Here is a 25,069-nt window from a genome sequence, read left to right on the forward strand (position 1 = left end):
TTTTCACTGGGGGCCCTAAGCCAAGAGCAGGTAAATGTGTAAGTGCCAGGGGTCATCATGAGAGGTCAGCCTGCCTGAGAGGGAGGCTGAGACAGAAGGCAGAGCCCGGACATGTTACGCACCCAGCTCTAGCTGTGCCGAAAACCACTCTATCCACCTGACAGTTTAGTTATCCGGGCTAATAGGTTCCATTTTCTTTCTTTCTTTTTTTTTCTTTAAGCTATAAGGCATTAGGTTTTTGTTGTTTACAACCAAAAGAGTGCTGACTAATCCAAATTTCTTCATCCCCACCCCCAGACCAGGTACGCCACCCCACCGCCACTGAACAGGAAAAGCAACCACCTCCTACTGAAAACTTTAATGAAACCAATAAGTTAATAAGTTAACAAAGTGAGGTACTTGCATGTCCGAGAACTGGGTTGTGGGGGGAACTCGGTCGTAGGAGGGAGGGCTTCATCCCAAATCTCCTTTGGTCACAGGGTAATCCCATTCTCCTGCCCCTCTCCACAGCTCTGTCTCTGAGGGTTTAGAGGGTGGCTCTCTGGGGACAGTGCAGTGCAGGTGGGGTGAGCCAGGACAGGCTCCATCCAGGGCATGATGGTCACATGCAGAGGGTCTGTTGGGGCAGAGGCTGGGCACCAGGGAGCTGAGCAAGATCCAGCCCCAGCCCTGGTGCTGGTGCATGCAGGTCCCCAGTCATGAGATGCAGGCAGCTGGGCCTGAGCCCCTGGTTCCCTGGCACCCCACAGAGGGTCACCATCGGTCCACTACCCATCACGCTCCTGCTCCCTGCATTAGCTTTGCAAAAGAGGGACAGAACGGTCAGGATACCAAAGAGGTGCTGGGGGCCTGGAGTGGAGGGGGGGGACTTATGCCAGTATGGGGGGCTGCCAACTGAAGTGAAGAGTGAGGTGCAAAAGGCGGGGAAACAGGGCTTGTGAGTGTCAGATGCACAGCTGGTGCCGGCCAAGTAGGAGTGGCTAGATGCATTATTATTCTCTCAGGGAGGGACAGTGACTAGGAAGGGGCAAGTCTAGTGGAAGCAGGCCTGATAACCACCCTGGAGAAGGGCCGGGGGTCTTTCCAGTGCTGTCCAGCCCCCAGTGGTCTAGGCCTGAGCTGTGCTGTAGGGACGCCAAGGAGGGTCCTTGGGGGCAGCAGAAGCAGCAGTTAGGGCTCTTGGACCAGTGAGAAGTAGATGTTCTTGAGAAAAGGGAGCTGGTAAAACTCGGAGGTGAGGCCTAGAGAGGCCTGGGGTCACTTCAGAGCTCCCTCTCCTACTTAGATGGAGTGGCAGGCTTCCTCTTAGTGGACATCACCCTGCAAGGCCAGGCCACTGGCATCAGCTGCAGAGGCCCAAGGAAGGCTGAACGGCTGTGTGCGCACATCTCCAGGTGTGTGTGATCGTGTGTGTCAGGGAGTGTGAGACTTTCTGCATGTTCGGGGAAACTTTGGGTGACCATGGGAGCACTGTCCATGGGAGATTTGGAGGCAAATACAGAAACTTCTGCTATAATGTGTCTGGAGGGCCTAGGAGGGGAGTGGACATCCAGCAGGAAGAAGGAGCCCCTGGGAGGGGATACCTGCGAATGGGAAGAAAAGCCCAAGCACTGCCCTTGGGGAGGCAAGGGAGAAACAGGCCCCATGCTGGGTGAGGAGCGGGTGATAAGCCAAAGAACAGGGATAGGGGTCATGGCCAAGCAGCCTGAGACCAGCTATTGCTGGGGGCCCATCTCCCAAGAAGGGAGGGGCAGAGGGACCCCATGGGGGTCCCCAAAGTTGCATATTTAACATAGTTTGCATATATGATGCCCAACTGCCTTGTGGCAGGGTCCTATGCTTGTGGGTACCGATGGGCACCTTGGGCCCACCCCCAAGTGGGGCGGGGACTTGGCGGGAGGGTTTCCCTGCTCGGTCCGAAGGGCGGGCCAGAGACCTCACCTTGCATAGCTGGAAGCTGGGTCAGGGCCCAGGACCCCAGCGCCCCACTCCCACTCCCGGGACAGTGCCCCTGCCAGGCGGGCCATGCAGGGCCTTGATGGAACGGGCAGGGCACTGGGGGGGCTCAGAGGCCGCGGGGCAGCCCCTGCTGCTGCCCTCCGTGTGGCCTGGCATCTCACGCTCCTGAGATGGGGCGGGTCGCTGGCACCCCCACGGCGGGTATCTCGCCCATCCAGACAGCTCAATACTGCATGTGGCCTCTCTCCCCGCAAGGGAGCAAGTTCAAGTAAGAGAGGAGTCCGGAGGCCTCAGGGGGCGGGTCCGAGCGCCAGGCCCAGGGGCTGGCCGTGTGCTGCCCCGCCCCTGAGAAGCCCCTCAGTCCATGTTGGTGCTGACAGAGCGGGAGATGCTGAGCGTCTGTGCGGAGACGGAGATGTCCTCGTGGTCCACAGGACTGTGGTAGTCGGAGGTGATGTCGGGGTCGAAGAGCGGCACTTGCACGGTGCCCAGGCTGGCCGAGGTGCCAGAGCGCAGGCAGCGCGAGTAGAAGCCCAACAGCAGGTCCAGCTTGTGCTCGATGGACTGCACCTGGGGGCGGGGCGCGGCTGGAGGCGGGGCTTGGGGGCTTGGGCGGGGCTTGAGGAGGAGCGCGGCCAGGAGGCGGGGTTTGGCCGGGAAGGGGCGCTTCTGGGAGACGCGGCTCCTCCCGCGGGAGGTGCGACCGGAAGGGCGGAGCTTGGCCGGAGGGCGGGACGAAGGTGGGAAGCTGGGGTTCATTCCCGGAGGGAAATTTAGTTGTGATTGGTTGGAATAGTCCGGGAGCTAGAGACAGACATCTGAGGAGGGCTTACACGGAAGTAGATGAAATTTAGAACGGGTTTATCTGAGACCACAGCCACCTGGAGGCGGGGCTTGGCAGGAGCGGGTGGGTTTATCGGGGTCGTCTAGCAGGAGTGGGCGGGCTTCCTGGGAGGCGGGACTTATCTGTGGGGCGGGGACCGGTGGGGCCCCGGACGCGTGGGCCCTGATCAGGCCTCCCTGGCTGGTGTTCTGGGCTGTGGTTCTGAGAAGTGCACCCTCCCTGTGCCCCGCGGCGTTCTGGAGCTCTTGGTCGACGACCAGCTTCCGCCATACGAGCGAAACTCCATCCCATACTCACCTGCTTCTCCACCTTGACCACGCGTCCCATCATACTGATCTCATCCACCGCCTCCGTGTCGGAGGGTCCCTTGTCTCCCTTCTCTCGGGCCTTCCGGTCCCCGGACCCCCGGCCCACAATCTGATCCACCCTGTGGAAGAAAGTAACTGTCAAAGGGTCCAGACACACGCCACCCGTCCCTCCCTCAAGAACTCTAGGTTGCCTGCTGAAAGGGGAGACACAGCCTGCACTGGTGGGAGGGGGCCATTTTGTCCTGACAAATGGAGACTGAGATGGATGGAGGGGCCGGGCCTCTGCTTTTTGGGTTTTCCAACTAGCCGAGCAGAGGGACCACACACAAGCATGACAAGTAAAGCAACTTCCTGGTGGGAGGACAGGTGGGAAGTGGTGGACTGGGAAAAGAGAGACCCAAACGGGAATGCGAGTTATAAGGTGGACAAGGCTGGAGCTGGTCCCACCTTATTTTTCTGCTCTCCCGTACAGCGTGATTCTTGAAAGCGTTTATCTCTGCCCACTGTCTCCAATTTCTCTCCTCCGTTTCTGCCTTAAACCTACTCCAATCAGGCTTTCATTCCCACCATCTCACCAGAACTACTGTTGCCAAGATCCCAAATGACCTCCATGTTGCTAAATTCGATGATCAACTCTCAGGCCTCGTTATACTTGACCTTGTAGCAGCACTCCAGCACTCGGCACATCTGATCACCCTTCTTCCCGAGCTTCCTTCACGTGGGGTCGCAAACACTACCTTCTCCCGGTTCTCCTCCTACTTCACTGACTTCTCCTTCTCACCCTCCTTTGCTGGTTCCTCCTCTACCTCCACGAAATACCGCAGGACCCAAGGCTCACTCCTGGGACCTCTTTTCTCTATGCACTCTCAGTAGGTGCCGTCTTCAGCTCCAGATTGGCAATTCCTCTGCACACTGTTGACACAAATCTGTATCTCCAGCCCACAGCTCTCCTCTGAAGTCCACACTGCTCAGTCTAACTGCCAGAGCAACACTCCCTGTAGATGGCCAATGGGCCCCATAACCCAACAGCTCCCAACTCACCTGAGCCAAACCTGCTGCACTTGTTGCCTTCTCCGTGTCAACAAACGGCAACTTTTTCCTGTTGCTCGAGCCACAACCCTTGGCTTCAGCCTCGACTCTCTTTTTTTCTCTTATACACCATCAGAAAACCCTGTCAGCTCTACCTTTAAAATCTATCTGGAGTCTGCATACTTCTCCCCACCCCTACTGCTGCCACCTCGGTCCAAGTCCCCATCATTTCTTGCCCGCATGTCTGAGGCAGGCTCCTGACTTCCACACTCGCTCCCTTATAGGTCCTCCTCAGCACAGCACCTACGGTGCTCCTTTAAAAATACAGCTCAGATCTTGTCCGTCCTTTGCTCTAAGCTCTCCAAGGCTTGCACCTCCCCCTGGATGAATGCCAGCGTGTGTGCAGTGGCCCACGGAGCTTTATACAGTCCAAGTGCCATTCATCAGGCCAGAACAGACACGTTGGGTTCCTTGCTGTTCCTAAAACAACACCCCAGACACCTGCCCAAGCCTTTGCTCTTCCCTCTGAAAACTCTTAAACAGCCACAGGGCTGGTTGCCCCACCTTTCTTCTTGTTTTTCTCAAATGTCACCTTCTTACCTATTTAAAATCACAAACCCCAACACCCTAACCCTTATGTTTCTCCTTAGCTTTGATCATCATCTGACATCGTCTAGTTTCCATCTTATTTATCATCTGTTCTCTTCCACTAGAATAAAAGCTGCATGAGGGCAGGGACTCTTGCTTTCCACCAGAGCCCAACTGTCTGGCAAGTAATAAAAGCCCAATGACTATTTCTTAAGAGAACAAGAGAATGAATGGGCAGTGAGAATGCAGACCACAAGAGGAGAAGGGCAAGGTGTAGGTGATTAGGGTCTTGGTGCAAGAATTCTTCCTATATGCTGGGTGGAGAGAAGAGGTGCGGGAGGGTTCCAGAGGCAAGAGGTGGGCAGCATTGAAGACAATTTGCCTATCCCCTTGGGAGATGGGAGATCATTAATTATTTTAATCCCATTATTTTAGGACCAGGAAACAGTCATCTAAAGACGTCGCCCGAGGAGTGCAGGTCAGTAGGGTTCGCACAGAGGACGTGCGGCTGGGTCCTTCTTCAGGCTCAAGACAGGTGCCAGGTCAGGCCTCAGTGGCGCGCTGCGAGCCAGAAGCCTTGCCCAGGCCAGAAACTCCAGCTCCCGCAGCGGCCCCTAGGGGGCGCTCGCGGCTCTGTTCGGGCGCGGGCGGGAGGCGGGTGGGGGAGCTCGGGCCCTCCGTCCCCGCTTTGGGGCTGGGGCCTCGGCCTCACTGCCAGCGCACCCACCGAGCCTGCAGGCTCTTGATCCGGCCCAGCATGTCCAGGTGCCCCGCCGAGTACTGCTCGATGACGTCCTTCACGTCGTATGGTCGCAGTGTCTCCTTGAATTTCCTTTTGGCCACCAGGAATTTCAGGATCCTGCCGGGAAAGGGGGTCTCGGCGGGAAGGGATTCTTTTCTAGCCCCTTCTCCATCCCTTTGCTAACCTTTTGCCTAGCATGAGGGCACCTTCTGCTTGGGTCACTGCAAACAGCCTCTGCTGGGTCTCCCAGCCTCCCTGCCTCCCCACCACGGTCCACCCCCAGACCCCGGATGTCTCTTTGGTATTTTTTTTTTTTTAATGTGTCTAAATCTACAGTAGCATTAGCCTGGGAACGCAGGGACCGGGCCTGGTTTCTTCCTGCTAGCTGGGACACAGGGCAGACATCTGTGAACACTGGTGATCAAGACCGCTTGGGGGAAGACATTTTTGCATTCACTCCACAAATGCTTGTTAGCACCACTGTGCTGGACCCTGGGCACCCAAGAGGCATCAGACCCAAACCCTGGTCTCAGGAGCCCTGTTCTGGAGTGGGAAACAGGACACACAATTATGGGGTGATGAGGGCCATGTCAAGGAATGGAGACAGTGGTCTGGGACGATGAGAAGGAGGGTCTCAGCTGGGGAGGGCAGAGGACAAGGCTTGAGAGTGATACTTCCCAAGGGCAAAAGGGGGATGAAAAGAGGCTTTCTGGACACAGATAGACATGGAGGCATGTGAGTGAGATTCTGTTCAAAGTAGCCGGGACAGAATGTGAAGCTAAGGGGTTGATCCACCTGGGGAGGTGGGGTGGCATATAAGAAGATAGAGAAAGAGATTGGCCTTGAAAAGGAGGTTGGCGGGCAGGGGGAGGAGGTACTCTGAAGAGCCCGGAATCCCTGGCAGAGATTGGGCAATGGGCGGCTGGGGTGGTGGGGAAGGGTTTTCTCTGCGTTAGCATGATCATTCCGCCCGCCTGGGTGGGGGAATGCTCCAGAGGGGCACAGTCTTGGGCAGGACAACCAGACCCAGGGGCTGGGCCTGAGCTGGGAGTGGGCAGCTGGGAGCAATTCAGGACTAAAAGGGACTTCAAGGTTCCGAGTCTGAGTCTAGAATAATTCCCATGGCTTAGGCAACGGGGTGGATGGTGATGCCGCTGCCTGAAATGGGAACAGGGAGGAAGAGCAGGTTTGCGGCATGCTGGGTGTGAGGGATCTGGGGGGTGGCCAAGGAGACCTGACCTGGGCCAGGTGGCGGCTCGGGCGATGTGTTCCAGAAGCTGGTCACTTGGAGGAGAGAGACAGCATGTGTAAAAAGGGGGTGGGGAGAGGCCTCAGACTCTCTGGGGAGTGGCCAGGGGCCCAGCTCACTCTGATTTTACAAGGAACACAAAACAAAGAGGCTTGTGGGGAGATGCATCAGGCAGAGAGGAGAGGAGGTGAGCCTGGAAGGCCTGGGCGTAAAGGGAGTCTCTGAAGCTACAGAGCTGCAGGCTGGAGACAGGGTCTAGGCCAGGACTCCACGCACAGAAGCGTGGAAGCCAGAGCCATGGCTAAGGGGCTCAGGAGACTCTGGGCCACTCTTGTCAAGGCGGGGAGACAGCCAGCACAGCCAGCCCGACAGGGACTGGCAAACTTGTTTGACCAAGACCCACCATAAGAAATACATTTTACGGGGCGCCTGGGTGGCTCAGGCGGTTAAGAGTCGGACTCTTGATTTCGGCTCAGGTCATGATCTCAGGGTGGTGAGATCCAGCCCCCGCAGTCTTTGGACTCCACACTCAGCGGGGAGTCTGCTTGGGATTCTCTCTCTCCCTCTCCCTCTGCCCCTCCCCCTGCTTGTGCTCTCTCTCTCTCAAATAAATAAATCTTAAAAAAAAAAAAAAAGAAAAACAGAAATATGTTTTACATCAGAAGCCGGTACACACACACACACACACACACACACACACACAGAACTGAAACAGGTTTCATCAACATTATTTGCCACTCCTATGGGGGAATGCACTCTATTTTCTATTCTGTTCCTTTTTGTTGTTGCTGTTAAATGCTGACCATGGCCCACTAAACTGATTTCACTAAGTTGATTTCAAACTGTTGTGACCTGTGGTTTGAAAAGCACTGCTCTAGAGGAAGCCCTGAGGGAGACAGACAAGCTGAGGTCAAGCCACCCAAGGAGAGAGGGAAACTTTGAGACACAGAAGCAAGAGGAGGATGAAACTGAGACACAGAGTTGGAGGGAAAGAGCACACAGGACAGACGCAGGGAGAGGCAGCGGCTGGTGCACAGCTAGCGGGGAGGAGGGGAGAGATGCAGAGAGGACACTGCGGGTGGAGGAGAGGGACTGTGGTGGGCAGCCGAGACTACCGCCCTAGCCAGCCAGCCCTCCAGCCGTGAAGAGGATGAGCAAACCCTGCTGGGAGCCATATGCCACCTCCCACCCCACCCACACTCCAGGGTCCCCGCCAGCCTGCTCCCAAGGGTGCCAGGCGGGCAGCAGCTGGTGTGCCCGGGAGCTAGGCCAGGCCTGGCCATGAGGGCAGGCCCCAGATGGGGAGCAGCGATGGGTGGCAGACGGATTCAGGGGGGGCACCTCAGGCCTCAGACTCACCTGACGGAGCGGATGACCGTCTTCACAGCAGGCATGACGTCATCCACAGTGAGCTCACACTGGTAGCTCTTCTCTTCTGCCACTTCCTCCGAGGGGCCCTCTGGAAAGTTAGGGGCCCGGGTGGTGGCAGCAGAAGGGGCCCCTCCCAACTCCTACCACCACCTGCCGAACCACCCTTAGAGATACCGATCAGGAGAGGGAGGCTCAGAAAGGGTCCAGAACCTTCCTGGGGGCACAAGGCAGACCAGGCTCCTGCCTCCTTGGCTGCCTTACCCAGGTTGGAAAATTCTGGCTTCCTGCACACCCATCTGCCCTCTGACCAGTCAGGGTAAGAATCTGCCCAGTGGCCAGGTAAGTGGGAGTTGTTTTAGGGCACATCTGGTTTGGCCTGATGCAAATTAGGAAGGCCCACTGGTCCCACAAGGACAGTGAGCCTCAGAGACAAGGGACCTGAGACCTCTGCACATAATCACACACACAGCTTTATCCTTCAGCCAAGAGGGAAGGAAGCTCGAGGGGCTGGCTCCCATGCCCAGCTCTGCTGCTGGGTAAGGCCCTGAAAGCAAGTCCTTCTGTCTCCGGGGAAGAGAAACGCTTCTCCCAGGCTGGTGCACTGCACAGAGAGCAGATGCTATCCTTGCTCCATGGGGGCAGGAGAGGGTGGAAGGCCAGGCAGCTTCTTGGGCAGGGAAGCGGGGGCCCTGGGCACCAGCCATGCCCAGACTCTCATAGATCAGCACCTCCCAAAGACTGGTTTGTGGGATTCTGTAACTTTCCAAGAAGTGGCAAAGCCAGGATTCAAACCCCAGCAGCCTGGCTCTAAAGCCTGCACTCTTCCCCACTACCGAGCGCCACCTTCTGCATTCTCATTAGATTCCTGAACAGTCTTGAGCCCAGCAAAGCAGGTGTTATGACGCCCAATTCACAGACCAGGAGACCAGTGCCCAAAGATGGTCAGTCCGTTATAGAGCTGGGACTAGAACCATCTTTCCACCCCTAGCCCAGACTCTGTCCCTGCCCCGCCCCCCACAGCAGGTAGGTCCTGGGCCCCAGGCCCCCAGGGGCTCACCCTCAGCAGAGGTGCGGGGTTTGAGTCTCAGGGAGGCCCGGAAGCGGGTGCGGTCGTTGAAACTCCAGCTTTTCTGCACCTTGGTGGGGCTGGCGGCCTCGCCCACCTGCTCGCTGCTTGGGGAGGTGGGCATCGGCGGAGGGGCCAGGTGCTGCTTGGAGGGGCCTGTCCGTCGCTGAGAGCTGCCCATGCGGATGCGGTCCTTGATGCCCATCCGGCTGCTGGCAGGGCAGGTCGGGTGGGGGAGAGAGCCACGTTAGCCGGAGCTGGGGATGGGTGTGCATGGGGACACGGCTGACTTAGGACTTGGGGGTGGCTACTGGGTTTTGACTCTCCACCAAGTGGAGACTTCCTGGGATGGAACAAGGGTGTGGCGAAGGGGACCCTGACCCCTACAGGAAGCTGATGCGGGGTCAGTCTGAGCAGGTCCCCTCCCTACCCCCATCTCCCACCCCTCATTTTCGCAGACAGATATAAGGGGTGCACAGGAGACAGATGTCAGAGCGGAAGGAGTGAGAGAGACCCAAGAAGGGAGTCAGAGACAGACAGGAGGATGGGAGAGCTGGGCCTGGCACAGCTGGGTGGGTGGAGGTGGAGGTGGCCACCCCTTTGGGCACAGACAGGCTGCTGAGGGATGGAGAGGCTCACCTGGCCATGCACACTGAGAAAGGCCTCCAGGTCCTCATTGTACACAGAGGCAGGCTGTGTGGAGTTGGGGTGTGTGTGTGTGTGTGTGCGCGCGCACACATGCGTGCACGCCGTGTGACAGTGTGGGTACCCAGGTACCAGTGTAACTACATGTGTCAATGTATATTTTCCTCCTTTCCTACCGGAGCTCTTTGATCCCACACTGGTCAGTCAGGTCAGGGCTTTAGGACCCAGTCCAGCTTTGCAGGCAGAACATTGCAAAACTCCAAAGGTCTGCATCACACAGGCTTCAGCATAAATAGGGCTGCCCAGGGGTGCAATGAGCCAGCTGCAGAGGGCCTTGGCCTTGTGGTTCTAGCTGCTGGGCCCACATATACACCCTGGACGTGTTTGGTGCCCACTCTCCCGGTGAAGGTCTTAACCTGTGTTTCTGTGGTCTCCCCTGCCTGAGTTCTGCCTACCTGGACGGAGTTCACCCTCCCAGCTCCACAACCCCCACTGCCTAACAAACCCCCATTTTAACAACACCTACACACGTCTGTGTGCACGGGAACACACATGTGCGTGTCTGTGCGTGTGCTCAGGCCTCCCTTCCCACACCCCAACTCCCCACCACAACCCCAAACCTTGCGGAGGCCCCAGGTTGCCCGGGACAGGCCCTGGTTAGCCAAACCTGGTAGAGTAACTCTGTGTCCAAGAGTTTTAAGGACCACGTTCTCACTGAGTAGGACGTATGCAAAGGTCCCCCATCCCATGCCCTGGGGTGTCACCACTGCCTCCCTGCTGTGGCTTAGACAGGTTGGGGGCCCTTCCACCCCAAATGTCCGGGGCCCTGGCTCAGGAAAGCACCAGCCAGTCTTGGAGGAGGCCTAAGGTGCGGCATGGATTGGGGGAGGAGACTGTGTCACCTACTATCAAGGACTTTCAGGTCAAGAGTTGACCAGAGGACAGATTCTGGTTTCAGGGCTGGATGAGAGCTAGCGTCCCCCATGCCCTGGGCATGGGGTACAGAGTACAGAGCCAAGGTACTGAAGTGAGGAAGATCTCGAAACCAGAGGCACCTTCGGGAAGGCAGCCAGGATGTAGGGCCATCCTTAGGAGTAGGGACCTCTGCCCTTCTAAGAAGGGAGAAGTTATAGGTCATGGATTGGGGCCCCAAGGATATCAGAAGGGAAGGACGAGGCAGCCCCACAATCCAGCATGCCGTTTGCTGGCCCAGGATCCCCTCAACACATCCCAGAGATTCCAACCAAAGTTTGAGGTTGGCTCTCCCAAACTTTCCTCTGCAGAGCCATTCCTTCAGGCTCTCCTCATGCTGGCAAGCACCCCCCACCCACCCGGCCCGTGCAACCCCTCCCTCTGTTCTCCACTCCTCCAAGAGGGAGAGCAAGAGGGGGGTGGAGAAAGCCCTGACACATAGCCAAGGGCCTGGAACTCCGGATCTCTGCGCCCAGCACGTTACTCCAATGACATTCTGGGGGAAGGGTGTGACCTCCCTGTCATGAGAAGTATACAAGCAAGACTGAGCTTGCTCTCAGCAGGACTTGGGGAGGAAGGGGTCTGGAGGCTTGTACTAGAGGCCTTGAAAGGCCCTTTCCAGCTCTGATTCTGCGATGGTTGAAGGAGCTTCCAGCCTGGTTTGTGGGGTTCTGTAACTTTCCAGCCAGCCAGAGGCCCTGGGCTCCTCTTCAACGTAAGAAGGCACTGTTTTCCCAGGGGTGGCCCTGGATTCCAGCTCCTTGGGCAAGGCCCAGGAAATGGCTCACGTCAGCCTCTCTGGAGCCTAAAAGCTCAAACAAAATGGAAAGAAACCTGGCAAGCGGTGGACATCGGAAGAACTCCTTCCCGTCCCGGGCTCCTCAGCACACGCACGGTCCTGTCTGAATGCCTTGGCCCTTCCAGCTCTCTCTCGGCTGCTTTGTGGGGTGGGCTCCACATTTACCATCCCTAGGTTACAGACTGGGAAGGAGGGAAAGTGACCTGCCCAAAGTCCCAGAGCCCCTGTGGATGCAGTAAGGATCAGAACCCGTTTTTTTCTGACTTGAGACACTGTTCTTTCTCTGGAACTAACGATCAGGAGAGCGTCTAGGGCGGTAACCACTAGAGGCAATTTTGCTCACTAGGCCCCAATCCATGAGCAATGTCTGGAGACATTTTTGGTTGTCACATTGGAGGGTGTTCCTGGCATCTGATCGAGGCCAGGGAGGCTGCGAAACGGTGCTAAATAATGCTTGTGACAGCCCCCTCCCCCACCAACCAATGAAGAATTCTCCGAACCAGACTTCCATGGTGCCGAGGTTGAGAAACGGGTCTAAAGGGTCTGTTGATGCCTGGGACACAGACGGGCTAGGCTTGACTGAGGCTATCCTTTGGCGGAGGGCAAGCTCTGGTCACAGGCTGCCCTCTGACTGCCCTGCTGGGTCAACCCCTGTGCTCGCATCCACAAGGAATGACTTTAAGGATTCCATCTGCTACCAAAGGCCAATCACATGGGGACAAGAGGCAGCCTACCCCTTCTGATGCTGCATACAGCCCCTCTCTTCAGGACTGTGGATGCAGCTTCATCGCTGGCCCCTCTGCCCCGGCCTTGCCCTTCCTGCCCATCATGCCCACACAGACAAAGTCATCTTGCAAAAGGGCAGGTCTAACCCAGAGACTCCTTGGCTTAACCCTTCAGGTGTGTCCCCATTTCCATCAGCCATGGTTTCCAAGCTATTTTTAAAAATAAGACCTTAACTGCTCAACATACCACACTGAACAAGGCCGACCATTTATATAGCACTCCCTATGAGCCAGGCACGTTTTGAGTGGAAGCAGATGCAATTACCATCCGCATGTTACATCTGAAGAAACTGAGGCACCCAGGGCTTAAGGTGACGTTCCCCTTGCTAGCAAGTTGTGGCCAGGTTTGGATCCAGAACACTAGTTCCTAAGAGGCACTGTCTCTTGGATGAGCAGCCAGGAGCTCTGTCACCCATGTACTTATGGGCCTCTCAACCCACAAGGCTCCAGAAGCACTTTTGGGCAACCCAAGACTCAAGGAGCCCAGGCTGCCAGGCAGGGCCTACAGGATGGCGCTCATACAGGACTTTGGGGTTCTTCATGATCCAGCTCTGCCCCCGACCTCACTCCTGACCCCGCACTCTCCGATCTGGCCATGCTGGGCTGCCTGCTCCTTCCCCATGGCTGTTCTCTCTCTCTCTCTCTCTCTCTCTCTCTCTCTCGCCTCCTCACCGTGATGCACCACGTGATGCATGCTGCTTCCTTGGCCTGGGATGCCCTCCCCCACATCCACTCCTTTTTGGGGCCTCCTCTAGGTGAAGGGCCTGACCCTGGCTCTGTAGCCCCTCTGCTTCCTCCTTTCATTGCATTCATCACACTGAACAGCCCTTGCTCTTTGCAAGCCTCCAGGTGCCATCTTTCATTCATCCCTGTGTCTAGTGCAGGGCCCGGCACGTGGTGGTGATGCGGCTATCCAAGCTGGGCTCTAGAGTTAGTGAAAGAGGTACCAATCCCAGCTCCTCCAGTCATAGGCTAGGTCCCTGGGGGGGGGCAGTGGGAAGCCAGGGAGCTAAACCCAAAGCCCGGCAAAAGTCAGAGTGGGAAGGACCCTCAGAGAGCCTCTAGTTCAATCTGCCCATTCCACAGATAGGAAACTGAGTTCCAGAGAAGGGAAGCAATGTGACCCAGATCACACAAGGGGTCAGCGGCAGAGCCAGAACTCATCCCAAGTCTCCTACAGATGTCCCTCGTGGCAGAGTGGGCCCCAGGCCCATGCCCCCCGACCTGGCAGAGGCCTCCCCAGGAAGGTAAGAGGCTCGTCAGGGCCCCAAGGCAGACGGCAGGCGGCAGGCACATGCACCTTGTCCTTGGCCTATCCTGTCCCCCTCTCCAGCCCCCGAACCGGGTGGGGCAAAGAGGAGTGGGGACAGGAGGAGCAGGCGAGGGGGTACCTCGGTCTCCAGCTGGCGTGGATCCGAAAGAAACTCCGTTTATTACTAAACATCTGGCTGGAAGTTGAGAACAAGACACAAACAGAGGTTAGTGGGAAGGGGGCAGGTGGGCAGAGCATGGGGAGCTGCCAGGATGGGGCTGGCTTCCTGCGGCTGGTGGGAGAGAAGAACCCCCACCCAAAGCATCCTCCAGCCCGCATCCCCAGAATGCAGAGATTCTCAAGATTCGCATCAGGATCTCCTGGGCAGCATGTTAAATATGCAGAGTTCTGTGCCTCTCCCCTACAGATTCTCATTCCACGGGCTTGGGGAGAGGTCCAGGCATCTGCATTTTTTAACGAACACCCCACCGATGCTGATGCAGGAAGTCAGTGGACCGTGCCTTGAGAAACATCGTCTTAGCGCCTCATCGAAAAACCTCAAAGAGAGGAGGTGCTGGCCTTGGCAAGACCATCCCCCAGGAAGTCCTGCTTTGGGAAGTCCTGGAAATGTGTTCAGCCTGGGTCCATCCACAAGGGCCACTGAGGGTGTGGCCAACCAGGAGAAGTGTGTATGTGTATGTGGGGGTGTGGGGGGGCTCCTGTCCGGAGCACCCACCCCATGGGGCCCAGACAACCAAGAGTAAGGACATGGCCATTTGGCCTGAGCCTGGTGACTGATGTCCTAGAAGTCACAGCTCAGCCTCCTGGGGGGCCTGGGAAGAAGGGACACTCCACCACCATCACCCTGAGCCCTGGCCACACAGACACTGCAAGGCAGACAGACACAAGGCTGGGAGTTAGTGAATGCCAAGCCCTCGGCAGTCATCTGGTCCTAGGCTTTGGGGGACTCAGAGCCCCGGAGCAGTTGTGGGTGGGAGAGGTGCTGGGCTCCAGGTTCGTCTTCGTTTTCAGCACCTTCCTATCCAGGCCAGGTGAGACCAGAGCAAACTGGAAGCTCCAGAGAGCACGGGCCCAGACCCTGGGCAGGGTTGCTCAAATTTAAGCTGTGGCTGGATGAGGGTGGGGGTAACACTGAAGGGCCTTCAGGCAGGGACAGAGAATCCGACCCAGGGCCGCACCGTGGACTCTCTTCCAGGGAGTTCCCAGCCTGGCCTGGCCAGTCATGCTGCCCCTCCCTCCAGCCCCTGACCTGGAGGGACCCTCCATCTCCCTGCTTCCTGTCCAGCCCCTGGCCAGAGATGCCCTCACTGAGCACAGGGAAGAAAGAAATGCTGCTCCCAGCATCCTCTGCACCACCCGCCCCCCACCCCCTGTTCCCCAGGCCTTTTCAGCCTGGAGAACCCAGAGCCCTGATCAGCCTAAACATTGCTGATGTTCTGCCTAGGATCCAGAGGCCCAGCGTGACTCGATGACTTTCTCAAGGACACACAGCCTCAGATGTCAGAGGCCAGCTTTCACCACACTGCCTCCTTCTGATGGCTGAGTGGCTGGCGTCTTCTCCCCTCCCTTGTTCTGGGCCCAGGGCTCAGAATCACACCTGAGGCTCAAGGCCCAGATGTCTACCTGGCTGATCGGGGATGATGTGTGAAGATGAGACAAAACAAAGAGATAGGGAGGGGGCAGGGGAGGAATGGGGGGTGGGGTTGAATCCTTGACCTCAAAGCTATACCTCGGCAGGAGCAGCCCCTTTCCCGTACTGTGAGTCAGTGAGCTTCCCTTCTCCAAAAGGGCCTGAAATTCCACTACTTTGAACATTTATGTGGGGGTAAGCATTGTCCTTTCTTTGTTCTTCTTTCAAGACGCAAAAGCTCCAGGAGAGACAGGTGAAGGGAAAAGAGACTGTTAGGAGCAGCAAAATGTCCCTCAGTAAGGAAGAAAGGCATTATGGGAGAATCCCAAGAGGACCCTCTGGGATTAGCCAAGCTGTGGACAAGGGTTGCACAAGACAAGAGCATTAGTCATCATTGGCTGAGTTTACGGAGGTCCTACAGCGGTTCTTAGTCACAGAGCGCTCTCTCCAGGTAGCACCTCGTTCCCGAAAGGCAAGTTCAGTGGCGAGCCCCTTCTAGAGAAACATGCTGGGGGAGGGGGTTCCCTGCCCTCACGCCCCAGAACGGTGCCCACGATTACCTGAGCCGTAAGCACCTGTGGCCAGAGGCCTCCTCCTCTCTCCAGCTGCCCGGGAGGGATGGGGGTGCAGGGGTGGAAGAGTGAGGGGACGTGGAAACAGAGAAAGAAAGAGGACAAATGGAATGAATGGAGGAGGTGCCGGGAAAGGGCAGTGCGGATATGTCCCCCACTCAGACCCTTAGAGCCCCAGGTGACAAGCAGGTGAGTCCAGCCTGGCCGCTCCAGGGAGGCTCTCAGTCTGTAACTGTCAGGCCATCCGACGACAACTGCCCAGGCCTCGTGACAAGGCCTGGGAGTCCCCAGAACAGGCTCAGACACCCACATGGTGGCTGCAGGCAGGTCTGAGAGAGGGTGAGACAAAGAATGGAAGAGGAGGAGGAGAAGCGAGAGGAGGTGGCGGCCCCGGGGGGCCCCTACCTTTCCCCAGGGCAGAAGGAGGCGCTGCCCGGCCGGTGGCAGGTGGCAACGGGCGGGTAACGGGAGGGCGCTCCATCAGGTACCGGCGCCCGCCGCACCTCCAGGGGCCGTAGGCCCCCATTTCGGGCCCGTTGCACGTGCTCAAACAAGAGGGCCAGCTCTCTGCAGGAGAGGGCGCCATCAGCAGCAGGCAGGGCCCTGGCACCGCCCGCTCACCTGGTGGGCACCGAGCTCTGGAGCTCAGATCCTGCCAGGCTCTGCCTCTAGACACCCAGCAGTGCTCAGCAGACACCCCAAGCCAGAACTGGCAGGGTGGGGGGTCGGAGACAATAGCCTTCCTCCCTCCCTTTCTGCGCTCAGTTCCTGGGAAATCCTCAGGGCTGCTGAGTACGGTTGTGCAGGTTGGGCACAACTTGAGGGCACTCTCAGAAGGCGGCAGGTGGGAGCTTGGATCTAACCTACTCTCTGCTCATCAAGCGGAGCGCCTAGACATGGAGCTGTGCCTCCCTGGAGGCCAGCAGCCACCCTGAAATCTTCACCCTCCAGATCTGACTGGATTTTAGGGGGAAACTGAGGCTCAGGAGAGAGACTTGATAGGGTAGCTAGACTAGCTTCCTGCTCCAGCATGCACTCCTGCCACTGGGTTCTTGGAGATTAGACTTGGGGCTCAGCTTCTTCCTAACTCCCCAGGCCACTTCCTGTTTCCATAACCGAAGGACAGTATCTCCCCTCTGCCTTCCCATTATATGGACAAGGAAACCGAGCTCCAAGGAGCAGAAGGCCCGTGGACCTAGAATCTCTAAACCAAGCTCTGTCCCTCTTACCAGAGGACCCAATACTACCCCTAAATCTTCCGTCCCCCTCACATACACTCTATTTCTAACAAACCAACCCCGGCCCCACTCCCCAGGGCCTGGCCTTGAGTCCTTAGAGCTACCCCTGGGAAAGGGAGGCTCCTTCCAAACCAACCACCATGCCTGTCTCTGAGGGGGGAGTTGCCTCTGCCAAGTGGAGGTGGGGGGGACCCAGTGTGATTCTGGGAGCCCCCCTCCCAGCCCCTTCTCTTCTGCTCCTCCCCTAGGAAGCCCCTGGGGCCAGGAGGGAGCAGGGAGGGGGAGCCAGGTGTAGGGGTGAGTGGGATCACGCAACAGCTGCTCTGGCTAATGAGGGGAAAGGCACCCACAGAAGCGCTGAGCACAGCAGCCTAGCCCAGCCTTGCGCTTGATTCCCTGCCTGCCCATGGGACTGAGCCACACTCTGTGCTCTTCATTCCTGCCCAAGGGCCTGGCCAGGCACCTGGCCACACAGACCTTGGTGATGGCTATTAATAATCCTCTGCATGCAGCCACCCTCAGGTGCAGCCTTACCCCAGCCCGGGCCAGTGGGATGAACCCGCTTCTGGGCACTAGGGCCCGGAAAAGTCGGGGCCTATTCACACACCGGGGTGCTGGACTCTGGCACAACGTTCTTGCCCGTACCGCGCTTTCTCTCCCCAGCTGCAGTCTGCCAGGCTGGCAAGGGCTAACCCGACCCTCAACTCAGACAGAGGGGAGACGAGCTGGGGGCGCCACGGCCCTGAATGGCGGCACTATGGGCTAGCATGCGGACTGCCAGTTCTCCAGAGCCCGGGGTGCAGCCGGCGGGCGGGGCTCTACCCCGCGCCCTGTGCCCAGCGTCCCCCACCTTCCCGGGGAAGAGCGAACTGGGAGAGAAGACGCTCCGGGCTCTGCATTACACAGAATGTGCAGAGCCAGCCCCAGATACTCCTTTGGGAGCCGTCACCCCTTTCCCACCCTCCAGGGCCGAGTCCCAGCCACCTGTCCCCAAGGGGGCATGACAACCAGCCACCGCCCCCCGCCCCCCACATCCCCCTGCAGCAGGGCCTACCTGAAGGACGGGAGGATACTGTCATAGTAGTACCAGGTGGCCGTCAGGTAGGCCCGGCTCGTGTCGGTGGAGTACAGGCGCCATGCAGCCTGCCGTGTGAGGGGAGGGAAGGGGGGACACGGCATCAGCGAAGCCTCTCCGCCCCTCACCAGCCCTCCGCCCTCAGAGGACCCAGTCCTTGGGTCAGCGGAAGGAGACCCAGAGCCAGAGGCCAGTTCCAATTCCATAGCCACTGGCAGGGCCAGACAGAAACAGAGGCCCAGAGAGAAAGGACTTGCCCAAGGCGGGGAGCAGGGGTCCAAGGTAAGAGCTGGGCTCTGTCATCGGGCAGACGTGGCTTCCAGGCCCGGCTTTGCCCTTTAGTCACGTGGGCAAATGAAGTAAAGCTGCAGAGCCCCGCCTCCCTCATCTGTGAACTGGATACAATACTACTTACCTAAGAGCCTGATGTGAGGATTAAAAGGGCAAATGTCTGTTAAGTGCCCAGCACGGTGCCTGCCACAGAGAAGGCCCTTAATACCAGGCTCCCCTGTTCAACCCTCCTGGCATCCCCCGTGACCCCAGCTAGTAAGTATCTGTTCATCGTGTATTTGAGGAATGTTGTCTTTCTCTCCCCCTAGACTCTAAGCCGTGTCTTGGTCACCACTGTATCCTTTGGCACGTGGTAGGTGCTCTGCAAAGGTTTGGAGAATAAAAACTGAGTGAATTCTTAGTACTACGAATAAATCCACCTCATCTTTCCCAGCTGCCTGTCACTGCCCACGGGGTTGAGGAGGGAAGGGAAGAGCATCCCCTACCAACCCCTCTGCATCCAGGGACTGGCAGGATTTCCTCTGCAGCAGGAGGGATGAGGGGTGGACAAGAGAAGGACTGTCCCTGTGCCTCCAGATAAGAAGAAGAGCCAAGGAGGGACTGTGAGTGCGGTGATTAGGGAGGGCAGGGAGGCATGGACTAAGCCTAACTGAGCCCTGGAGAACCCCCCTTCTTTGGGTGCCTCTTGTCCTTAAGGGACTGCCCACTGCTGACCTCACTGGCCAGGCACCCTCCTAGGATAGGAATATTTTTACTTGCTGCTTGCCTAGGCCCCTGGCTTGAGCTGGGGAGCAGCTCAATGAGCTGTCTCATTAATTATGGGCACCACAATACCAGCTGTCTCTTGGCATGGACAGTGCCAGCCGCCTGCCCCTGTGGTGCCCCTTGAAGGCCAGCTCCCAGGGGACGACGGCCATTGTGCCCCGCGGGACGCTGGGCTGGTGGCTGGAAATAGCAGGGATGGGGAGGGGGTTCCACCCTGGGAGGAGAGATAAAGGGGGTGCTGAGTCAGACTTGGATCGGGGAGTGCGAGGGTGGCATGCTGGGAGCAGGCCAAGGTGGGATGTGCCAGTATTCCCCAAACTACTTCCCGCAGGGGCTGCTCTCGCACACACCGACTAGAGAGAAGCCAGGGCTGAGTCACAGAGTCCCCCCAAAATCGGAGCCCTTGCCTCCCCCCACCCCATGCCCTATCAGAATGTCTCAGTGCAGTGGGGGAAACAGAGCACACACTCCTGGTTTTCTGATTTTCTTCCCACCCCTCTGGTTGCTCCTTCTCTGTCTCCTTGACTGGCTCAACTCTGCTGGCCCAGTCACTGAATGCTGAGGTTCCTAAGGGCTCCGTTCTGGACCATTTCCTCTCCTCCGTCTTTGCTCTCCGCACTGGGCGAGCTCATCCGTGCCCCAGGAGAGCTCATCCGTGTCCCTGGCGAGCTCATCCGTGCCCCGGGCGAGCTCCTCCGTGCCCCTGGCGAGCTCCTCCGTGCCCCTGGCGAGCTCCTCCGTGCCCCGGGCTTCATTACTGTCCAGGTGCAATGGCTCTAGCACAGCCCCCTCCCCTTAGCTACAGACCCGGATGTGCAGCTGCCTCGCTGGGGGGCTGAGGACCCTCACGCTCTACGTGCTCCCGCCAATCTCACATTCCTCCTGCCCCAATCTAGTCCCCCTCCAGTGGGGAGGGCCATCAATCATCCAGTTGGGCAAGCCAGAAACCTGGAAGTCACCTGCCACGCAGCTCCCTCACCCTCTCCCTCACTCCTGATGCCACGAATCTCACCTCCTAAATATGCAGAATCTGCCCACTTCTTCCCGCCTCAACTGTTGTGATACCAGTCCAGCACCCTGCCTTGCCCAGACAGTTGTCAGAGCCTCGTGTCATCTCCCACGCACACCTGGGGCCCTCTCCAATCCATTCACCTCTTTTCAAAACACAAATCTGATCATGTCACCCATTCCTCCTATTTCATACCTGTCAGGGGTTCTTCATTGCTCTCAGCAAAGTGTTAAACTCTTCTCTGTGGCCCTCAGGTCGGGGCCTTGCCCACTTACCCAACCCCTTCCACTATATACTCCTCCTTGAGCTTTCTGTCCCAGCCTCGCTAGCTGCCTTCAAGTTCACCAAACACACCATGCTCCCTTCCACCACAGGGCCTTTGCACATGCTGTTCCCATACTTTGAATGCTCCCCCCCTTCACCTCTTCACCTATTTGACTCCTACCAGTCCTCCAGCTCTCAATTCAAGCATCAATTTCCCAGGCTCATCATCCCAGAGTTCCCCTTCAAGGTCAGATCGGGCCAGGACCCTGTTAAATGCTCTTCAGAGAACTATTCTTTCTTTCAAGGTGTTTGTCTCAGTTTATAGTTACAACATTCACTTGTGTGAGTGCTTGGGGAATGAACTGGTGTTGGGAGCAGTGCGGGCTTACTGATAACTGCACAGCCTTTCGGTGGCAGGACAAGAGGCCCTAGACCCCACTCCACTGCCGGTCACATAGAGCTGGGGCTGGAGCGGGACTGTGGGGCAGCTCTGATGAGGCCTGAACTGGGCCTGTGGCACAAGGGAAGTTTCTGACAGTCCCCCTTAGCATCCTAGCTCTAGCCCTGACTTGGCATGTGACCCTGGAGAAGTCACATCTGCTCTCAGAGCTTCAAAGTGGAGTCACAGTTGCAAAACTGGGACACCTGGGTCAGCATAGAGGAGTTGACACACCAGTTCGTTTCAGGGGCTTCCTGGGCGTCTTGTACCTGGATGAGGTTGGCTGCAGGCATCCTCCTCTTCTCGAAGTGCTTCTGACGGTGCTGCTCCTGCACCTTCAGGGCAAAGCCAGAGCCAAGGATGCCCTAGGGGAAGAGGCGTTGTTGGGAGAAAGGGGCGGAGGGGGACGACAAGAGGAGAAGGTCTTCACCCCTGCCCCTCTGAGCTCTCCCCTCCCGCATCCCTGCAAATCCAGGAGAGGGGCTAAGCAGGCTCTGCCCCCAGGGCCCTCCCCGCCCCCCGCCCCCCGCCGGGAGATCCTAAGTGCAGGGGGACTCACGGCAGGCAAGGCAAAGAAGGAGATGCCTAGTAAGGCGAAGCCAGCAGCCAGGACCCTGCCTAGCCATGTGTGCGGTGTCTTGTCACCATAGCCAATGGTCGTCAGAGTGATCTGGGGACACAAAGAGTTTACCCTCAGGAGCCACCCACAAGAGCTTGTTGGGGCACAGGCAGGTGGGAGCCTGATCACGAGGGGGGTGCCCTATGGTCGTCCACAGGGGCTGTTAGGGGCATAGATGGATCGCTCCCCTTCCCTGCCCTGTGCTGATCAGGGGTGAGGTGGCAGGGGCTGGGTGTGGGGAACTAGATGGAGCACAAGCAGATCTACTGGGGCAGGTTGGGGGCTAACACAGGGGCTGGTCACAGGGGGCCCCGGCCCTAGCTGAGAGGACAGGCTCGCTCAACCCTGAGTCAGAGGCACAGTGGTCACGCAGGGGAGGTTCTCAGGAAGAAGGGCAGCTCTGCATAGACCCTCACGCACCGTCCCCCACCAGAGCGAGTCCGCGTAGGAGGAGAAGTCGGAGTTGGCGTCCTTCTCGGCCAGATAGACCAGGAAGGAGGCGAAGATGAGCACCAGGAACCCGATGTACCAGGCGGTGATCAGCTCCTGTGAGGGCCGCAAGGGTGACAACATTAGGGGGGGCCGAGGGGGAGGGGCATGGGGAAGTGGGTCACCCTGTGCCCACCTGGCAGAGGTGGGCAGGTGGGAGGTTCCCACAATGACTTGAGAGAGGTGTTCTGGAGGGGGGAAAAGTTCCCCTCCTCTCGGAGTTGCCTGACAGAGGCTCTGCCCGCTTTCCTTCCCCAGCTCCTCCCTTCAAGGAGACCCTCCCTGGCCTTCCTGCCTTCCCGCCTTCCGCCTTCCGGAAGGAGTGAGGCCCTCACAAAAACTCAGGGTACGCCCCCGGCCCCGCCCTTGACCTTCCAGGTTCCTCATTCAGACCTCAGTCCCCAGCCGCCCCACACCCCCAACATCTAGTCCCGCCCCCCCACACCCTGCCCCAGCTCCCCACTTTGCTGTGCGCATAGACCCCCAAACCCAGAAGCTTCCAAGTGGGCCCCTCCAGCCCTACCCCTCAGGCCCCGCCTCCTGGCCTACACCTGCCCCCCAGACCTCGCCCCTGCCCGGCCTCAGAGAGCGCACCCCGTGAGCTGGCCCCTGCTGCCCGCGCCCGCCCCCGCCCCCGCCCCCGCCGGCGCACCTTGCTGTGCGCGTAGACCACCGAGCCCAGCAGCTTCCAGGTGCCACCGCGGCGGTCCATGCGCACCATGCGCAGGATCTGCAGGAAGCGCATGCTCCGCAGCGCAGACGTGGCGAAGATGTTGCCCTGCGTGCCCGCAGCGATGACAGCCACCGAGGCCACGAACACGATGAAGTCTGCAGGACCAGGGGAGCCGAGGTCACAGCCATGCCGGGGAGCCAAGCCACCCCGCCAGGCTCCGAAGTGGGGGCGGGGGGTGCCGGGGCCGTCGGGGCGGGGGTGGGGAGGAATAGGGAGGATCCGTGGAATCTCTGTCAGCAGCCAGGGTCTGGGTCAGGGGCTTGGGGTCAGGGGTCAGGTGCGGGTGGGCTGGGCTCATCACCGATGACACAGAAGGGTTTTCTGGCAAAGCGGAAGCGGCCCTGCCATCCTCGGTAGCGGCAGCAGCAGCCGGCGGACCAGACGCGGATGATGTACTCCAGGCCGAACACCACGATCATCACGAATTCCTGCGGGACCAGGGCCCTGAGTTCTGGTCCCCTCTCTCCAGGAGCCAGGGCCCAGGTCACACAGTACTGGCCCGGCCCAGCTCCCTTGGGTTAGGGGTACCAGGATTTCCTCAGACCACCTCTCCTGGACGTTCCTACACCTGGCTGGACCTGAGGAGGATTCCAGAAGTCACGTGGCCCCTTCTTCAGCCTGAAAGCCCAAGTCTGTCTTGCGCGTTCTATCCACCAGCTGTGTGGGGTTGTCTGCTCTGCACCCCGCCCTCCCCCTCCCAGCTCTCCCAGACTCAGTAACCCTGACTGGGTGACATAAGGGGTGGCTGTCTGTCAGCTGTCCACTTCCAAGGTGCCTCTGTTTAGAGGGGAAAAAAAAAAAAAATCACACCAGGGGTTGAGTTAGCAGTTTGGGTCCTGAGAAGGAGTGGGGCTTATTCACCTCTTCTCTGGGCCCAACATCAGCCCTGACTTAGGCAGGAGGTCCCTAGCCCCCCAACATCGGCTAGAAAGCAGGACAGGAAGTCCAGAGAGGGGCTGCCATCAACTCAGGGAACACAGCACAGCAGAGCAAGCCGCTCTCTGAGCCATAGAATGAGAAGCCTCTCCCCCCCCACCCCACCCCCCGCAAGCCCCGAGGGGCTGCCTTACACAGCCTCACTCAGACCTGGCCTCTGGCACTCACCAAGATGAGGAGACATTCGTTGGCAAGTTCCTGGTGCTCCTGAATAGTGGACAGCACAGACAGCACCAGGCAGCTGAAGACCAGCAAAAATCTGCAACGGCAGCAGGGAGAGGGTTAGACTGCCGCACGGACAGGACTGGCAGGGGGTGGGGGGCTGTGGAGTCACTGGAGGAGGGAAGCATGCTTTGGGAAGAACTATCTGGAAGGCAGAATCAGAATCAGAGTCCCCTGAAGTTGTGGTTCTGTGCCGGACACCAGAGGGAGAAGCCCCCACGCTCTGGGCTACGGAGCTCACAGACACCGACCACCCTCTCAGCTGCCCTCGCTGCAGGCTGCCGCTCAGACAAGGGGCCACTCGGCTGTGGGTGGCAGGTCTGTCTGGGCTCCTGGTGGAAACAGACGGGCTCAAGGTCCCACGGTCAGGAAGCGCCTGCGGGCTCAGCCACTCACCGGTGGTGCCCTCAGGCCCTGGCTCAGTTGTAAGACCGTCTTAAGAAAAGTAGCCCAGAGGTCAGCTGAGGGGCCAGGGAAGGTCAGCAGCCGACGGAGGGGTCCCTGCTCCCTGTGAATGCCAAGGTGGCAGGAGTATCGCTTCATTTGCAGAATGGGGACAATTGCCTCTGCCTTCGTGGGCTCTTAAGGAATTAAAGAATGAGGCAACTATGAAAGGACAGGAGACTAGGGAGGACAGGAAGAAGGGAAGGATGCAGAGGGGGATGGGGTATGAGGACGGGGATCGGGCCTCAAGGCCTGCGACTCCCCTGAGGGCAGTGGGAAGCCCAGAAAGGGATGTTTAGAAATGGAAAGAACTTTATAACCCAGCTCATCCAACAGTTCCCTCAACCCCCGTTGCACACGTGAGGAAACTGAGGCCCAGACAGGGAAAGGGACTCACCCAAGGTCACTCAATATGTCCAGGACAGAGGTGAGATTAGAGCACGGGTTCCCCACTTCCCAGGGGATGGGAAGCGGGGTAAAGGGCATGAGAAGAGAGGCTGGCGGCCTTGGGGCCTCGGACAGCGTGTGACTAGGCAAGCAGGCCAGGCTGAGGGGCGCAGGCTGCAGATGGGGGAAAGCAACCGAGTCAGACTCCCGGAATCGCTCCTCTTTGGGAGGGGGGTGTGCTGGACGTGCATGTGCCCTTTGGAAGAGACTCCGGAGGGAATGGGCTTCTCTGGAAACACACCTCTTGTGAACTGACCCACAGCCTT

The 25,069-nt window shown here is 58.4% G+C and overlaps 1 protein-coding gene across 2 annotated transcripts in view; it reads right to left on the reverse strand.

Moving 5' to 3' along the window:
• Positions 1-343: 343 nt before the first annotated feature.
• The window catches only part of KCNQ4 (potassium voltage-gated channel subfamily Q member 4), a 52,991-nt gene continuing 28,265 nt past the window's right edge, over positions 344-25,069 (reverse strand). Inside the window, exons 2-14 of one of the 2 annotated variants that reach the window (XM_078073322.1) lie at positions 23,859-23,949; positions 23,056-23,182; positions 22,674-22,849; positions 21,953-22,078; positions 21,473-21,583; positions 21,183-21,278; positions 18,125-18,213; positions 16,238-16,399; positions 9,148-9,365; positions 8,079-8,178; positions 5,456-5,587; positions 3,101-3,230; positions 344-2,529 (exon numbers count right to left, since the gene is read on the reverse strand). In XM_078073322.1, coding sequence (XP_077929448.1) covers positions 2,317-2,529; positions 3,101-3,230; positions 5,456-5,587; positions 8,079-8,178; positions 9,148-9,365; positions 16,238-16,399; positions 18,125-18,213; positions 21,183-21,278; positions 21,473-21,583; positions 21,953-22,078; positions 22,674-22,849; positions 23,056-23,182; positions 23,859-23,949 — 1,771 coding nt within the window. In that variant the 3' untranslated portion in view covers positions 344-2,316. Of the gene's footprint in view, positions 2,530-3,100; positions 3,231-5,455; positions 5,588-8,078; positions 8,179-9,147; positions 9,369-16,237; positions 16,400-18,124; positions 18,214-21,182; positions 21,279-21,472; positions 21,584-21,952; positions 22,079-22,673; positions 22,850-23,055; positions 23,183-23,858; positions 23,950-25,069 lie in introns of both variants that reach the window. The other variant, XM_078073321.1, reaches the window with a different exon arrangement.

The sequence above is a fragment of the Halichoerus grypus genome, chromosome 5, assembly GCF_964656455.1.
Source record: "Halichoerus grypus chromosome 5, mHalGry1.hap1.1, whole genome shotgun sequence".
Classification (NCBI taxonomy): Eukaryota; Metazoa; Chordata; class Mammalia; order Carnivora; family Phocidae; genus Halichoerus; species Halichoerus grypus.